At 42.2% G+C, this 17,518-nt stretch overlaps 2 protein-coding genes across 5 annotated transcripts in view; one reads left to right on the top strand and one right to left on the bottom strand.

Moving 5' to 3' along the window:
* LOC134212850 (ubiquitin-conjugating enzyme E2Q-like protein 1) overlaps positions 1-17,518 on the top strand; it is a 292,956-nt gene that overhangs the window by 109,579 nt on the left and 165,859 nt on the right. The gene's annotated exons all lie outside the window — the stretch shown is intronic.
* On the bottom strand, positions 3,897-7,226 carry LOC134210011 (uncharacterized). Its single transcript, XM_062686035.1, has one exon. It carries the CDS (start codon positions 7,224-7,226, stop codon positions 3,897-3,899), a length of 3,330 nt encoding a protein of 1,109 aa, XP_062542019.1.

Here is a 17,518-nt window from a genome sequence, read left to right as displayed (position 1 = left end):
TATTATTCATCCCGAAAACAAATGGTATCTATCAAATTTACTGGGTAATACCGCTTAGGAAAAATTGGGCCTGAAAAGGTTTAAGGTATATCGAAAGAATTTCTTAAGGAATTTTTGAAGATATTTCTAGATTTATTTGCGCTGGATTTTTGAGGAAATCTCTTCAAGAGAGAGAAAAGAATATTAAGATGGAATTTTTGAAGGCATCCATTGGAAATTCTTTCTAGTATTTTTTGAACATTTCCTTAGAAAATTCCTTCAGAAATTCGTTTAGAAATTCTTGTTCCACATCTATTCAGATTGTTCTTCGAAAATTCTTCCTGAATTACATTTGGGAATGCCTCCAGAAATTTCTTTCGAAATTTCTCCAGCAAATCCTCCGAAAATTCTTTCGGAAACTCCTCTAACTCCCTGGAATTCATTCGGATATTCCTCCAGGGACTCTTCCGTTAATCCTCCCGAAAGGACTTTGAAACTTGAATATCCGACGGTTTCGGTAATGGACTACATTAGTTTGTATTACAACCATTTTACCAACGAAACAAGCTTCAAATCCTTGAAAAAGGTAAAATAAATTACCGGAACCGTCGGATGGCATATCTTCATAATTTCACCTAAGAATTCTTGAGAAAATTAGTAAAAATTCCTCCGGAAATTTAATTAGAAATTTCTTAAGACTTTCGGATATTCCTTTAGAAATTCTTTTGGAAATCAAAAATTGATTCAGACATTCTATAAGAAATCATTGAGAAATTACTTCAAAAGTTCCGTCGGAAATTTCATCTAGAAATTCCATTGACATTTCCGTTAGAAACTCTTCCAAAAATTCCTTTAGGATTTTCTATTTCATTCTTTAATAAGATTCCGGAAAAAATCTTCAAAAAAATCCCGGAATAATTCCTGGGATCTGTCCTGAATTCTCCGAAGGAATCCCAGGTCAAATGACAGAAGGAGCTAATGGCGTAATTTTCTAAATTATTCCTGGAGTGGAAAAGATTTGCAAAAGAAATTATCGAATAAATTCCTGGAGAAAATTCAGAATAAGTTCTCAAACAATTTTCCAAAACAAAACCTTGAAGATTTCGGAAAGATTTTGCAAAGGAATTTCTAAAGGAATTGCTAGATTAATTTTCGGAGGTATTCTTTCAGAAATTTACGAACGAACAGGATTTTCGAAAAAATTCCAAGAATTATCCAAAAATTCTTTCGGAAGTAACCTTAAGACTTTCTAGGAAAATCAGTTTATTTTTTTTCAGATCAATTTTGGGAAAATATTCGATACGGTGGGTCACGTGCCCCAGCTTAGCTCCGCCAGTGCTAATTACTCATATATTGACATTTGTGCCGCTCAAAACGCGAGATGAGCACTAAGACGGCCATTGTGATTGTCCTTAACGATAATTCACTAAACAACAAGCACCTACACTTAACACTATGATACTAAACTTATTTTTGTTTTCGTGTTGGCAGGAAAGGTACATCCAAATCGCATTTTGGTCGTTGTTGTTGCCTTAATTACCTAAATACTTCTCAGAATTTGAACTTGATTCATGCTGTAAGAATAAACCCAAAACAGTAGCATCACGTTAATCTCAGGGGACATTATAACTCGAAAACAGTATTGTCCACTCCGCATTCTATAAAATTATGTTGGCACTGTGTGTGGCACAATGTCCAGTGGTTGGTCGTATTCATATGTGAGCAACCTGGGGTCGGACGGTCGGCATCACATTGAATGTACCTACCTAGTTCTGTTTTTTCCTTGCATCCCAATCCTCCAAACAAAAACCCATTGCCCTACAAGCACATGGTTCAGCGTGGAACATGATGTGCATAATTAATTCCAGGTTAGTTGAAATATTCATTTGAACAAGAGTACCAATGTGTGTTAGGAACGGCGCTAAACCTAAATCGCTACATTTGTTTCCCTTCTACGTCATCTCCCACGAACCTCCATCCAAGTGGGAATTTGTGTTTGTATCTTGTAGTGGGTGGATTATCGCGGAAGAACTACCTCTCGTAGCAAATTACTATTTAATAACGAAGCATAAAGATTCAATGAGCGTCATTGCCATGAATGGTTGAAGGCTCCAAATGATTATGAGAAATGTGGTTGGAATTACTTAACGGAAAATTCAGTACGTGGAATGCTTTAAAAGGAAAGGATTAAGTTATGTAGATGAAATGGATCGCATCGAGATGAAGATGTCTATTTATAACGAAAAGATCCAAATAAACTGGTGATGTGTAGAGCGTTTGTTCTTCCAGAAAATGTCATATTCACCAGAAAGACATCATGTCCCCTATCAGTGCAATAACAGCGATACATAAATAACGTATTCTCTTGAAGCACCACCGCGTTTCATCCTTTGTTCGTGACCGGTGTCCAGAATTTCGAATTTCTTCAGCAAATATGCTGGTCTCGGTCCCAAAACAAAGAGAACTCTAAATTGCCTACATCGTTGGGCGATCAGGATGACGGACCAGATAAAACAATGGAAAAGGGATTTACCCTTCGCGCGAATGGATTTTCTTTGCCAAGCGAAAATTGTGGAAATTCTTTTATGGGCAGACCCCACGTGTTTTACTCAACAATCGAGATCGAAATAGCTGATTAGAGCTGGTAGTTTTTTATGACGTTGTCCCCCGAGCAGAGGTGAATTGTAAAGCCATATCAAAATTATAAGAATTTTCCGTAGAACAACTGATAACATCCTTAAATCATTAAAAAAAAACTGGAAGCAAAACTTAAGATTGGATTTTCTTATTATGTTTATATTATGTATCTAATTCTGTCAAACTCTGATATGTTTGGTATTTTGTTTCAAGAATATTACAAATCACTAATAATTTTTGTCATTCCGATATTGAACTGGGTATTGTTTTGTCACTTTCTTCTACCCGGGCTATGTTGCTTCAACCCAGATGAAAGTAAGGCTGCTTTGCTCAGTGGATGTTTTTCCTTCCAAAAAGAGGATATTTGCGAAAGCTGACCGTCGAATATGTTCAGTGAACAGCGAGAAACGGCAAGAAGATGGAAAAAGGTTCAGCTGCCAGCCCGCAGCTTTTGGGATATTGTGAAAATGTCTTAAAATGCGGCAAAACGATCATAAATTTTCCTCCTTTAGCATAAATGGCAGGCGATTTATTCGACTAGTGATAAGGATGGTTTTATACTCTACCACATAATCATGATTATATGATAGCTTATTATGAGCTTTTATTAGTATTTTGTGATTGATTTACTCTCTGTAGGATACCTGGACCAACGATGATAGCTCAGTAGATTTGGTGGGGATGCTCGATGGGCAGTTCTTCTACGGACAACAATAGTAGCACACACGACACTTAGCAAAAAACACGATTTATTCAACGCGGACTTCTAACACACTACATATATTTTCGACTTAAATCTAACATTAAGCTTATAATCTATAACGCACAATCGGTCTCGCAGGACCGTTTTCGACTGTGGATCAATATCAACTAAAAACTAATCTCCTGAGTTTATTCTAGAAAACCGAACCCGAAAAGTGTGTGGTGAATTTGCTTGCTACCTAAAACTACGATAGCCCATTCTCTCCCGCTCTTATCTATCAAACCGATCCTTATCTTTCTCCTATCACATATCGATGACGTCACCGGAGGCACGATCGAAAGGGAAAGTGATCGTTGGCCTAGGTCATGCACATTTGGCCGGCCGTCGAGCGACCGGTAGAACAAAGGCTATCTTCAATAGAATATCACCGGTCCGGCGACGATCTGCTCTACTGCTGTTGGTTGCTGAAGTTAGATGCGTAACTAGGGTGGCTCTCACAGACATCCTCACCCATCCAGAAATGATGATTTCTGTACCTACAAATAAACAAATCCTCTTCGATTTGGACGGTTTGCATTTAAGTTTCGCTGGTAGCTGTTTCAGAGGTTGGCAGTAGGCAAAGTGTTTCCACTGCCCGTCGCAATTCTCCTGACGATGTCTTAAGGGTTACGACTCTCACAACACCATCAGCGCCGGGGTGAACTTGCTTAATACGTCCCATGCGCCAACGCATGGGTGGCTGATTTTTGTCGTGAATAACGACAAGCTGACCAACTTCAAATTGTACCGGCGGTGACCAACGTTTGGCCCTGCCTTGAAGCTGACAGAGGTACTCTCTCTTCCATCTATCCCAAAAATGTTGAAGTTGCTGCTGCGTCAGTTGGTATTGCCTGAGGCGGTTCGTGGGTAGCGGCCGTAAGTCTGGTTCAGGAATCGAGTGAAGGGAACTGCCAACTAAGAAATGCGCCGGGGTCAAAGGCTCAAGATCATCCGGGTCATCTGACATCGTAGTCAGTGGCCTGGAATTCAAACAGGCCTCCACTTGAACAAGGAGCGTTAACATCTCCTCGTGAGAGACTGGATTGGAGCCAATAACCCGCAAAATGTGGTATTTCGCTGACCGTACAGCCGCTTCCCACAATCCTCCAAAGTGTGGAGAACCGGGAGGGTTGAAATGCCAGCTAATCCCTTCGCTGGCACAAAACGTGGTCACGAATCTTCGATGATCGGGATGTTTCCAAAGTCGAAAGAGTTCCTTCAGTTGATTGCGGGCTCCAACGAAATTCGTACCGTTGTCCGAATATAAATCAGTAGCCTTTCCTCTCCGTGCGGTGAAACGTCGAAGTGCTTGCAAGAATCTCTCCGTGGACAAGTCGGAAACCAGTTCCATGTGTACTGCCTTTGTGCACATGCATACAAAAATGGCTACGTACGCCTTCACAGCAGCCCTACGTGGTACTGGTCGCAAATATACCGGACCAAAGTAGTCCACTCCAGACTTAGAAAACGGACGCGAAACCGTGACTCTCGATGACGGCAACTCTCCCATGAACTGCTGCACTTGCCTTGGTTTTGACCTGAAACACGTTACGCATTTATGGACCACCTGCCTTGCAACGTTCCTTCCACCAAGAGGCCAGTAACGTTGCCGAACCGTTGCCAGAAGAAGTTGCGGACCGGCGTGGAGCAATCGGAGATGATAATGCTCGAAAATCAACCTGGTCAAACGGTGTCTTGCCGGAAGTACCATGGGATGTTTGGTATCGAAATGTTCGTCCGAGTGACATAAACGCCCACCGACCCTGAGAATACCATTTTCGCATACATGTGGGTGATACCATCGTAGTGGCGACCTTCTTCCTACTGATTCCTTTTTCCGAACCGCCAGTAGTTCGTCCGGAAATACCTCTTCTTGAACCTTCCGTATCAGAGTACATTCTGCTTGCCGTAGCTCATCTGCTCGCAAGAACCCATTTGGACGATCCTCCGGTGTTTGAAGCGATCGTATCAACCGCTGCCAAATAGCTACGCGGCGAATTAACGTAGTGTAGGAATTCGTTGTGGAAATGAAACCTTCGTTGAAATCTGCCACTGCTGATGCTGTAACGACAACTGCAGTACGTCTTCTTTCTTCCTCGCCTTCTTCTTTTAGATCAGGATTTGAATTTGGCCAATTGCTTCGCTCTTTAGCTAACCAGCTCGGTCCGTGCCACCAGAAACCGTTGTTAACGATGTCCTTTGGTCCTATACCTCTCGAAACTAAATCTGCTGGGTTTTCAACACCAGCTACGTGCCTCCAAACGCAGCCTTTCGTGAGTGCCTGGATTTTCGCAACCCTCTTTGCGACAAATGTAAACCATGTAGAAGGTGAAGCCTGAATCCACCGTAGAGCACAGGAAGAATCTACCCAAAATGTTGTTCGAACTTGGAGGTTAGTTGCTTGCCGCACCTTCTCGAAAAGCTGAGCAGCGATCAACGCTCCGCTGAGTTCTATACGAGGGATTGTGTGAGGTTTAAGAGGAGAAACCTTATAATTCGAGGATAACAGCTGAACCTTCACGTTTCCGTCCACAGTTTGACTGTGGATATATAGGCATGCGCTATAAGCCTTCTGCGATGCATCAGAGAAATAGTGGATCTGCACATCCACCACGTTGGGAATGATTACGCATCGCTCTATCCGGATTTCGTTGAGAATTGGCAGTTGAACGTGAAATTTCCTCCAGGACTCACCCACCGTCGGAGGTAATGGCTGGTCCCAGTCCAACCTTTGACCTCTTTCGTCTAGGGTCGTCCAAAGTAGCTGCATAAACACCTTTGCAGCGGTCGTAGTAGCGCCTATGAACCCTAACGGGTCAAACAAAGTAGCGATGATCGATAAAATCTTCCGTTTTGTCAATGTTTCAACTGACTCGACCGGTGGAACGTCGAATTGAAAGCGGAATACGTCCTTTCCGGGTAACCAAGTCAGACCCAATGCCTTCACCGATGGATCTGGATCGAGATTTATGCCTTCCGCCAGACGAATTGCACGATTGTCGTCCGGGATACTCTTCAGGACCTCAGCACAATTTGACGCCCATTTCCTAAGCTGAAAACCACCGGATCTTGTCATCTCGTCTAGTTGTTGCTGTATCTTCTTGGCATCCTCCAAGTTATCGCAGCCGGTGATGACGTCGTCCATGTACGTGTCCTCTGTAATTGCCTGCGCCGCCAGCGGGTACCGTTCTCCTTCATCCTTGGCCAGTTGAGTCAGTGTACGAGTTGCCAAGAACGGAGGCGGGTTCGTTCCGTAGGTTACGCTGTTCAGCTCGTACACACATACCTCCTCCAAAGAGGACGGACGCCAGATAATAGATTGGAATGGCCTATCCTCAGGGTGCACAAGTATCTGCCGGAACATCTTCTCAACGTCCGCCACCAAGAGAATCTGTTTCATGCAACTACGAAGGATGATTGATCGGAGAGACTGTTGAATAACTGGCCCTACCAGCAATACCTCATTCAACGCCAATCCCGAAGCAGTCTTACAGGAGGCGTCGAACACCACGCGGACCTTAGTGGTGGTGCTGGCCTCTTTGACCACCGGATGATGAGGGAGAAAACATCGTTTAGTGGCTTCTGGATCCTCTTCAACCTTTCGCATATGACCTAACTGCAGGTACTCCTCCATAAACCTTATGTACTGCTTCTGAAGATTAGTATCCTTGATAAGCCTTCGTTCGGTGCTCAGAAACCGCCGAAATGCGATCTCCTTAGATTCTCCCAACCTGGAAATGGCATTTTCGTTCTTGGGAAGTGCTACGGAATAGCGGCCATCGGATCTGCGTTGAACTGTTTTCGAGAAGATGGCTTCACAGCGAGATTCTTCGGGGGAATAGCTATTCGTGGAGTCTGCTTCCTCCATGGCCCAGAATCGAGTTAGTAGATGTTCTAATCGATCTGTAGTTGCGATGTTACAGCTGCTTTGCAAACCTTGAATATCTTCGGAGAATCCTCCACTGACAATCCAACCAAATACGGAGTCATGTAATCCTGGACGCTCCAAGCTCAATTTTCCTACCAGAGTCGAAATAGTAAAAAAAGCTTCAAGTCCAAGAACGAAATCCACCCTGATGACACACAAAACGATGGATCGGCGAGCTCGACTCCTTTAGGTATTGTCCAACCAGCGATGTTGACGTTAGCAGTGGGAAAATTGCCTGTTACCTTCGGGAGCACCAGAAAGCCCATCTGGCCACAATCCGTCGGTTCACTCTGATTGCTGCCAGACCAATGCCGTGAACCGAAATATCAACCTTACTCCGAAAGACGTTCAGTCCCTGGCTGAGATGCTCGGTAATGAAATTACTCTCTGATCCCGAATCGAGAAGAGCACGAGCAGGAATCCTTTGCCGTCGTCATCCTGAACAACGACAATTGCTGTTGCTAACAAAACCTTCGACGAGCATTGGTGAACTGTGCCTGCCACCAAGCTGTCCGTAGCCGCCAGGTTAGCTACTTGGGTTGAAGTGGAGCCAGATGTCGATGGAGTAGGTTCTGGGGTTCCTTTTGCCACGTTGGTACCACGTTGCTTGGATGATGGCCTTGGGTTAAAATCCCTTTCCGACTTAAAACAGACCTGTGTGTGATGTCTACCCTTACAATGTCTGCAGGAATACTTGGACTGACATTCCTTGGCTTGATGTCCTTGCCTGAAACAGTTCCTGCACAACGAATGCGACCGTAGTAACGAATCCTTATCCGCCACTGACATTCGTTGGAAAGTGCCGCACTGGAACAGAGGATGAGTCCCAGTGCAAGCTGGACAGCGTCCCCCGGACACTTGCACGGTACTGAAGCTATTCTTTACAGCAGATACCTTCTGCCTGGATGCGGGTTGATGGATTGATTTCGTGCAATCTGCAGCCTTGAAAGGCAAGGATTCTAGGACGCGGACGCGTCGTTGAAGGAATTCGGTAAACTCCTTCAGTGTATCCTGTTCTTTAGTTGAGAAGAACTCTTCCCAACCACGACGAGTACATGGATCTAGACGCGACGACAGCAGATTCACCAACAACAAGTCTTTGTAGTCGCCCGGTTGTACGATTTGGTCCAAAGTTTGCACGATTTTTTCAAAACCTTCAACTAAAAGGTGTAGCTCCGAGGCAGATTCCTTGGCGAGAACGGGTAGCTTCAAAAGAGACTGAATTTGCCGCTTCTTCAACAATTTGCTGTTGTTATAGCGTTTGGTCAGCATTCCCCATGCGACCTGATAGTTGGCCGCAGTGATCTGAAGAGAATCGATCAAGGTTTTAGGTTCTCCTTGCAGACAGCCCTTTAAATAGTGCAACTTTTCTACGTCGGGTAAATCTGTCTTCCAATGGATCAAGGAAGTGAACAGATCCCTAAAACTTAACCATTCGTCTATCTCCCCATTAAAGGCTGGCAATTGAATCTGCGGAAGGCGTACACGTTCGAGTGCAGCTGGTGCTGGAGGATCACCTAGTACAGATTGGTTTAATGTAGCTGGTTCTTGTCTTTCCCTAACCTGGTCTGTTAACACTGCCTTAACCTCATAGTAGCGATCACTAAATTCCTGCCTATTTTTATTAAGAGCATCACTTTCACCCTCGTCGTCCACATCCTCCTCATCGAAATCTTCGTGGGATTGAATTTCCACCAAAGTAGCTCCGTACCTTTCCCAAAGATCGTCAATTTTCTCCAGTCGAAGAAGAATCTGTGTGAGGGATGTAGTCTCTTGAATCCCCATTCCCCATACTGAAACGGTAGACAGTAGACGGTAGACGTTGTAAGCAGCCTCGATCTGCTTTAATTTGACCATCAACAGCTTAAGGGATAACATCTTCTTCACGGGCTTCTTCGAAGGTGCCATCGTTTCTCAATAGGGCGGTAGTGAATGTGGGGTAGAAAAAAGAGGTGATGTAAAATACCGTAGAGTCGCTTCGCTTCGGCGGACACACACTATTCCAGCTATACTGACCTTCACAGGAAACAATTCGCTACTAGGATGATCAGCAGTGCCAGTCAGCTTCAGCGATGCCCACGCAGCCTTTATGCACGATAATTCTCGGTTGTACATGAGGGATAAAGAGGATGAAAAACCAGTATGTAGTTTACAAATCACCAGCCTCGATTGGACATATGCCGTGGCAGCCTACCTGGAGGAACCAACAGCTTTGCAATTGTCGAAATCGGTAGAGTGAATGCACTACTTTTCGATGATAGGCAAATCCAAATTTCGACATCAGTAGTAACCAATAAATTAATTGAGAATCGTACCAAATCTCCAAAATTCAACAAACCGATCGAAATATGCAGTTGGAAAATCAGGGACACGCCCACGCAATCGAAGAGGATGTAAAATCAACTAACAGGTGTATTTCTGCTGCCCAAGCTTCGGCAAACATATACCTAGCTCTAATTAACTAACCTGGACGATTAATCGATGTCACTACCTCTTCTGGTGGAATCCCTTGGCGTGTGTTGAATGCAATATGCAAGCCGGGTTGATAACTGTACTTCACGAGTAGACCGCAACCAGAGTCGATGAATATTCGTACCTGAGACGATTCAATCCGGGACAAGTACTTTCGCGCCACCACAATGTCCTAGCCGGGATCGATGTAACGATGAAAGCCACTACCAGAGGCGGTGATTGCACTAATCACTCAGGATGAGAATGATGACGATGATGACAAAACGTGCACGTAAATGCGACGCATTCGATCTTTACTTTACTGTCCGAATTCCAAGGATTGTCGTTGGTCGATGCAAGTGTAGCACTGGGGCATGAAATCGTCCTCATCAGGACCGGTTGGTTATCAATGGTCCAAATGCCGTGGTCGAAGAGTGTTTAGTCCAGATAGAAGTCGAAAAATTGTGTTAGAATCACGGTAGCCAATGCTTCGGTAGGACATACACTATTCTTTGATTCATAACTTGGAAAACAGGAATCCGAACCAAGTAGTGTCCAGTCCACACCAAAAGCCGTTCCAGATAATCCAAAAAGGAGCCAATTTACACTTTGGAAATGGCGAAATGGGAGTTCAATGGCGCTTACCCAAGCGACGCGCAAACTCGATGACAAAGAATCCTTTGATGTCCCTTGACATCAGATGCGATGGCGATAATCCTTTTATGCCTCGCTAACTATCCCGCGAAATGATGGCGACACTCCCTTTCTTTCGTAGAACACACTTAAATTATTGTTGGGTGATGTGTGGTTTGTATGCTGTCCTTTGGCGGTAATCTAACGTTGGATTCTTGCTGGTACGGTCCGGTTCCAAAGAACCAATTATGTAGGATACCTGGACCAACGATGATAGCTCAGTGGATTAGGTGGGGATGTTCGATGGGCGGTTCTTCTACGGACAACAATAGTAGCACACACGACACTTAGCAAAAAACACGATTTATTCAACGCGGACTTCTAACACACTACATATATTTTCGACTTAAATCTAACATTAAGCTTATAATCTATAACGCACAATCGGTCTCGCAGGACCGTTTTTGACTGTGGATCAACATCAAGTAAAAACTAATCTCCTGAGTTTATTCTAGAAAACCGAACCCGAAAAGTGTGTGGTGAATTTGCTTGCTACCTAAAACTACGATAGCCCATTCTCTCCCGCTCTTATCTATCAAACCGATCCTTATCTTTCTCCTATCACATATCGATGACGTCACCGGAGGCACGATCGAAAGGGAAAGTGATCGTTGGCCTAGGTCATGCACATTTGGCCGGCCGTCGAGCGACCGGTAGAACAAAGGCTATCTTCAATAGAATATCACCGGTCCGGCGACGATCTGCTCTGCTGCTGTTGGTTGCTGAAGTTAGATGCGTAACTAGGGTGGCTCTCACAGACACTGTCAATAATGGCTATATTTGAAAAACAAGTTTATTTATCGCGCGATGGATGTATCTTTCTTAATATAAAATCTACCATTTTATAAATCCCTTGTAACTTACATAATATCTTATTGAGGAGATGTAGAGATAGGTCTTTAATAGTGATACTTGAGCATTCGAAACGTATGTACATATTGCGAATGGAGCCTTATTCACACTTCTTTTTTATGAGTGGATGGTATGACAAATATGTAAGTAAATCGTATTTTGGTCATAACTTTTGATCCCATTGTACGATCTGGCCAATTTTCAATAGGACAATGGGACAGGATTTCTCGTCGAATTCAAGTTACTGCAAACAAATCTGATCAAGATAAGTGCCTAAAAGATGAGTGAGTTTTATTTTGCGCATATACATACACACACGCACATACATACACACAGACAGACATCATCTCAATTCGTCGAGCTGAGTCGATTGGTATATAACCCTATGGGTCTCCGGACCTTCTATAACAAAATCGTCTTGGAAGTGAGTATATAGCCTTTTCAAATGCAAAAAGTTTAATAACAAAATGTTGAAAAAACAAAATGTGGAAGAGACAAAAGGTCGAGGGGAAAAAAGTTATGCTAGGTCGAAACTAAAATGGTCCAGTCTGATTTTCTTCACACGATCGTGCTTGCCAAAATATCAAGTTTGTGCAGAAAAAAAGTCATTTGCCATGTATTCAAACAGTACCCGCGTGGCACAGCTCGATAAACCATGAAGTGATGTTTGAACTTGCTTTATTAGGCGACGCATAGAATACACTGTTTCCATACCAAATTTTAAAAAAGAACTTATTTGCTTTTGTAAACAAAAATTCAAACATCGATTTGAAGAATCCACACAAACCAATACCACCTGAAGTGAGCAGAAGCCTTCACCTACGATCTATTGTTGGTTTTATATTATAACACCCAAATGAGTGTTATAATGAATTTTATGAATACGAGACGAGCCAGCCTTGAGCTGAAAGTCTCGCTAATAAAGACATAATAAATAATAATTTTATGAAACTGATTTGAGCATCTTTTGGTATGGAAAAGTAGGCTATTTTATCACTCAAACATGAACTGTAAAACTAGGTATTATGAACCGGCATAACAAAAAAGGTTTTTCATGGCTTGTTATGATTGAGGGAGGTTTATGTCTCTCGTTATTCATCGTTCATTAGCAATTGAGAACGAATTCCGCAATCCTTGCTCTGTGCCTATTCCATTACACTCAATTTTGTAAATTCAACTTCCTGTCCCCTTAAGGGTTTCAACATTTTATCTCTACGACTTTTTATCCTTTAGAACTTTTATTCTTTCAACCTTTTGTCCTTCGGCCATTTGTTTTTCGACCCTTTCTTCTTCGACCTTTAACCCTTTCAGGACGGGTGGGTTATATTGGGCATATATGACCCATCCGTCCTGAAAGGGTTGAAGGCAATGGTGGATGTGATCCCTTCTTTAAAAGTAGGCACTTGCCCGGAATAAGATAAACGTTAAATAAAAATCCTGCTTTGGGAGAAGAAGTTTGCCCATTATAAGACAATGACGGATGTGAAAGGTGAATTCTTTAAAATTTGGCGTTTGTTCGGCATTATGTAACGGTGATTGTGGTTCCTTTTTTGACAGTAGGCGTTTGCTTGAAATAAGTCAATGATGGATGTGATCCCTTCATTGTATTGCAAAATTATGTCAAACATCCGTTATGCGAAATAACCGGTATGTTAAAAGGCCTTTATGCCAAATGACCTTATGTGAAATAGAGCTATGACAATTATCCAGACCCGTTTGAAACCCTCATTTATGGTAGGACCTATGTAGTAATTAAAAAAGTAGGTCTTTAAAATTAATTTCTGTAAATATAAGGTATATGGCTCAACCTTAGCCTATTATGCTATGGTTGGGCACATTTATCGACGTAAATCTTCATATATTAAAGCTCTAACTAAAACTAACCAGACGGCTTGCTTGCTTTTGGTTATTACGCCAATTAGTCCAAAACAACAATAATTGTGCACAATCTTTTATTTAAGCCATCCATAGTCTCGAGCGAAATGGACTTTATGTTTGGCAAGTTTTCATAAACTTAGCTCTGGTAGTGGACGCTTTTTCAGCCCATAAAAGATTGGTGCATTTCACTATAAATCGTTTGTAAAAGCCGTAAGGTTGACAATTATAATGTGCTGCTTCAAATGAAAATTGCAAGCTGTATTTTAGCAACGAGTGCTCCAAATATTGTCCAAAGAGGTTTGATTAAAAGGATGAAATTTTTACAAGATATTTTCAAAAGCGACATCTCCCATTTATCCAATAACGTAACTTTCCTCCAGAGTGTATGTAATTAAGAGTGGCAACACTGTCAGAATTGGAACAAATTTCATCTGTCATTTCCATACGAAATCGTGTTCCAAACGAGCACGAGACCTGTCAAATGCGGCACAATCATCTAAATAAGCTCTAAAAATAATTTAATTTTGAAACAATTATGCTAATTTGTTTTTGTAATCATCAATAACACATGTGATATCGGTGACCTATTTTTGTTCCTAAAATAATTCTTATCGTAACACACCATAGACATTGTGTTGGTCTGCTCTGACATCACCATTTTTTGATAGCTCTAGGGCTGCGTACTTCACTGGTTGTCCTCGCATGAAGCCTCTCGGACCCAACCCAATCGTTTCCGCATTCTCCCAACCAGGCATCATTAGCCTGTTCTACATCAACAACAAAAAAACACCAAACGAGAGCGCCAGCACACCTATCCAACCTCTATGTTGTTCACTGTTATAGGCACTTGATCGATATACTTGACAATAAAGCTGTGTACACAAGCGTATACACACTTTAAGCCCCTGTAGTAGGGCACCACTCATGGCCTATCGATGGATAACTAACTAACCTGTACACGTAGTGTCTACAACATTCGACCCGACCTACCGAGAGCAGCCATCATCACCATCCGCTAACCATGTACCTATAAGAGTCAACTGCGGTGGTAGGACGACGTGTTTATCGGAGCGGCATAAATAAACTACGACAACGGCCTGGAAACAACAGTCGGTAGGAAGTTGATGGGTGGATACAGAAAAAAAATGCCGTTGGCGCTGTGAGGGGTTGTCAGGCTGCTAAAGGAGCGAAGGACCGTGCCCTTTTTTAACACGCGCTTCTAATTTGAATGTGATAAAGCCTATGGGTCACCAGTAAGCTTGCCGAGCCAAGATGTTGCACTACCTATTCAGAAATTGTGAGTTCGAATTAATGTTCTCTGGTGGAACACAATCTCCACTTTCCAAGCATCATACATCATGTGTGTTTCCTACAAAAGGTACGAATTCATGCAATGACAATCATAAAAAAAAATAACTGTGGAAAATGCTCAATAAAACAGTAAGTTGTGAGGCGCTCCTTGTTCCAGCATGAACGTAGAGCCACAAAATTAAAAAAAGGCAACCCTGTGAACGAGTGCGCTCGATGAGGCAAGTTTGAACTACAACACAAGTGTCTATAGGTGGATGGATGGAGGCGCATGTGTGCGCCCAATGAAAATTCTGTTATCCAAACACGTCGTTTGGCAACTTGTAAATACACACACGTGATTGCACAGAGCAGTTTTCAAGGCCATCAGCAAATCGATTGGTCAGAAGGAAAACTGGAAGCAGAATGAGTTCGAAACTTTCACAAACTTAGAACAAATACCACGAAAACCCGATCTTCATACCCTTCAGTTTACGATTTTTTCTCTTTGTTTCCGATCGTGGTACAGATGTCTTCAAATTGAATTAAATTGATGATTACTCTGACTAAATTGTGTACATCGTTTTAACCAAAAAGCCACTCCATGAACCAAACTTTGTAGGAGGTATGGAGATCCATAGCGTTCAACCGCTAAGAAAGATTCAAACATGCTTTAGGGATATTTTTACATGCCTACTGCAGATGCTTAAAGTTAACTTACAATACCTTCGTAGAGGATGAAGAAGATGAAGCTTCGATGAAAATCTTGAATCATATTTGTATTTGTCTATATCCTAGTCTCGCTCATTCATCTTCCGTAGACGATATTTCCGTCCGTTAGCTAAAATGTAAGGAACAAACTTTGGAAAAATAAACAGTTTCGGAGAAAATAAAACACATCTTGGAAGCTGTATGTTTGCCAAAACAAATCATGCAGTTAATATTGCTTAAATTGGAATTCGAGGAAGGAGCAATGAGATTTTCCAGAAGACCGAACCAATTTTGACGTAAACTACACACGTCGGATACAGAGTGAAAAACGGAAATTTCCATATTCGAGACCGTTACGAAGTTTTCTTATCAATTGATTCGGGAACTCTCCAGCAATTTGACAAATCTATCGGAACTATTGATTATCAACTTGAAACTATTTAAAATTTCTGGAAAAGATGTTTAATTTTGATACACATAGTAAAGTATGCCATTTTAAGGTGTTTTTATGATATATTGCGAAAAAAGATTCGGCTACCGGTGGGACTTGAACCCACACTATTCCATTAAGTATACGGACGTATTACCAATTAAACAACAGCTGCCCTTGTTCAACAACCAGGTAATAACGATGGGATATCAGTCAATTCCCCGTATCTATCCAATCTGCTTTGGCAACATTTCACACCCTTTTCTTTCTACCCAACGATGATACCCTGCAGTATCACACACCGCAGCTGGTCTGACGCTCGGTGGGAAGCGAGCCTCTATTGTCGTTGCAGAAGCATACCCGCCTCAATATGACAAATAGAAGCACATGTTTGTAATTCAAACGCAATCGACTGTTGTTCAATTCTTATACACATAGTTGGGCAGATAGAAAAGGGTGTGAAATGTTGCCAAAGCAGATTCGATAGATACGGAGAATTGATTGATATACCATCGTTATTAGCTGGTTATGGAACAACTTCTCGCAAATGCAGCAGTTGTATAATTGGTAATACGTCCGTGTACTTAATGGAATAATGTGGGTTCAAGTCCCACCGGCAGACGAATCATTTTTTGCAATATCTCATAAAAACACCTTAAAATAGCAAATTTAACTATGTGTATCAAAATTAAACATCTTTTCAAAAAAAAAGAAAAAAAACTGACTTCCCTCACAAGTCATCAATCAAGAAAAAAATTAAATATTTCATTTTCCAAACCTATTAAAAGTTTCAGAGCCAATCTCGTTTATTCATCCCCAACACGGACATCAGATTGATGTAAGATACAAGCCTTCTAGCTCACCGCTTCATTTTCGTACGCGAGCACGCGTCCTTTTCGTACGAGCATTCACGAAGAGCGGACACGACGCTCCGTCGTTGGCAGTGAGCCATCAGCATCGGGGGCAACCGATTCACATCGACGGGGTACGTGACGGTGAAGCTTCGGATGGCGATAGCGCGGTCGAGTGGTGGCTGATAGCAGGGAGAAAATAAAAACCCTGATTAATCCACCTAACGGTGATGGTGCGTTTCTCGTGCATTATAAAAACAGTATTTTGGCCATTACTGTTGAGCCCATAGTCCGATTTGGCCAATTTTCAATAGGAAGCAATGGTAGAGTATCCTGCGTCGAATGCAACATGTTGCGAGTGAATCGGTTAAGGATAAGTGCCTGAAAAATGAGTGACATTTTTTTACTCATTTTTTCTATAAAAAAGTGGTATTTTGGCCATAACTTCCGAGCCCATAGTCCGATCTTACCAATTTTCCATAGGAAACAATGGTAGAGTATCCTGCGTCGAATGCAACTTGTTTCGAGTAAATTGGTTAAGGATAAGTTCCTGAAAAATGAGTGACATTTTTTTGGGTGGGTGCGCACAGACACACACACACATACACAACACACACACACACACAGACATCACCTCAATTCGTCGAGCTGAGTCGATCGGTATATAACACTATGGGTCTCCGGGCCTTCTATAAAAAGTTTGTTTTTGGAGCGATCATATAGCCTTTACCGTATACTTAGTATACGAGAAAGGCAAAAAGTATTTTGGCCATAACTTTCGATCCCATAGTCCGATCTGGCCAATTTTCAATAGGAAACAATGGGACACAATTCTGCGTCGAATGCAACTTGTAGCGAGGAAATCGGTTGAGGATAAGTGCTCGAAAAATGAGTGACACTTTTTTACGCGATTATTCCGTGAAAAAAGTATTTTGGCCATAACTTTCGATCCCATAGTCCGATCTGGCCAATTTTCAATAGGAAACAATGGGACACAATTTTGCGTCGAATGCAACTTGTTGCGAGGAAATCGGTTGAGGATAAGTGCCCGAAAAATGAGTGACACTTTTTTACGCGAT

Source organism: Armigeres subalbatus, chromosome 2, assembly GCF_024139115.2.
Source record: "Armigeres subalbatus isolate Guangzhou_Male chromosome 2, GZ_Asu_2, whole genome shotgun sequence".
Classification (NCBI taxonomy): domain Eukaryota; kingdom Metazoa; phylum Arthropoda; class Insecta; order Diptera; family Culicidae; genus Armigeres; species Armigeres subalbatus.
This window is presented reverse-complemented; position numbering and strand designations above follow the sequence as displayed.

Excerpts from the sequence above, each read along its gene's own strand:
- LOC134210011 (XM_062686035.1), bottom strand. The coding sequence starts at position 7,226 with ATGGAGGAAGCAGACTCCACGAATAGCTATTCCCCCGAAGAATCTCGC.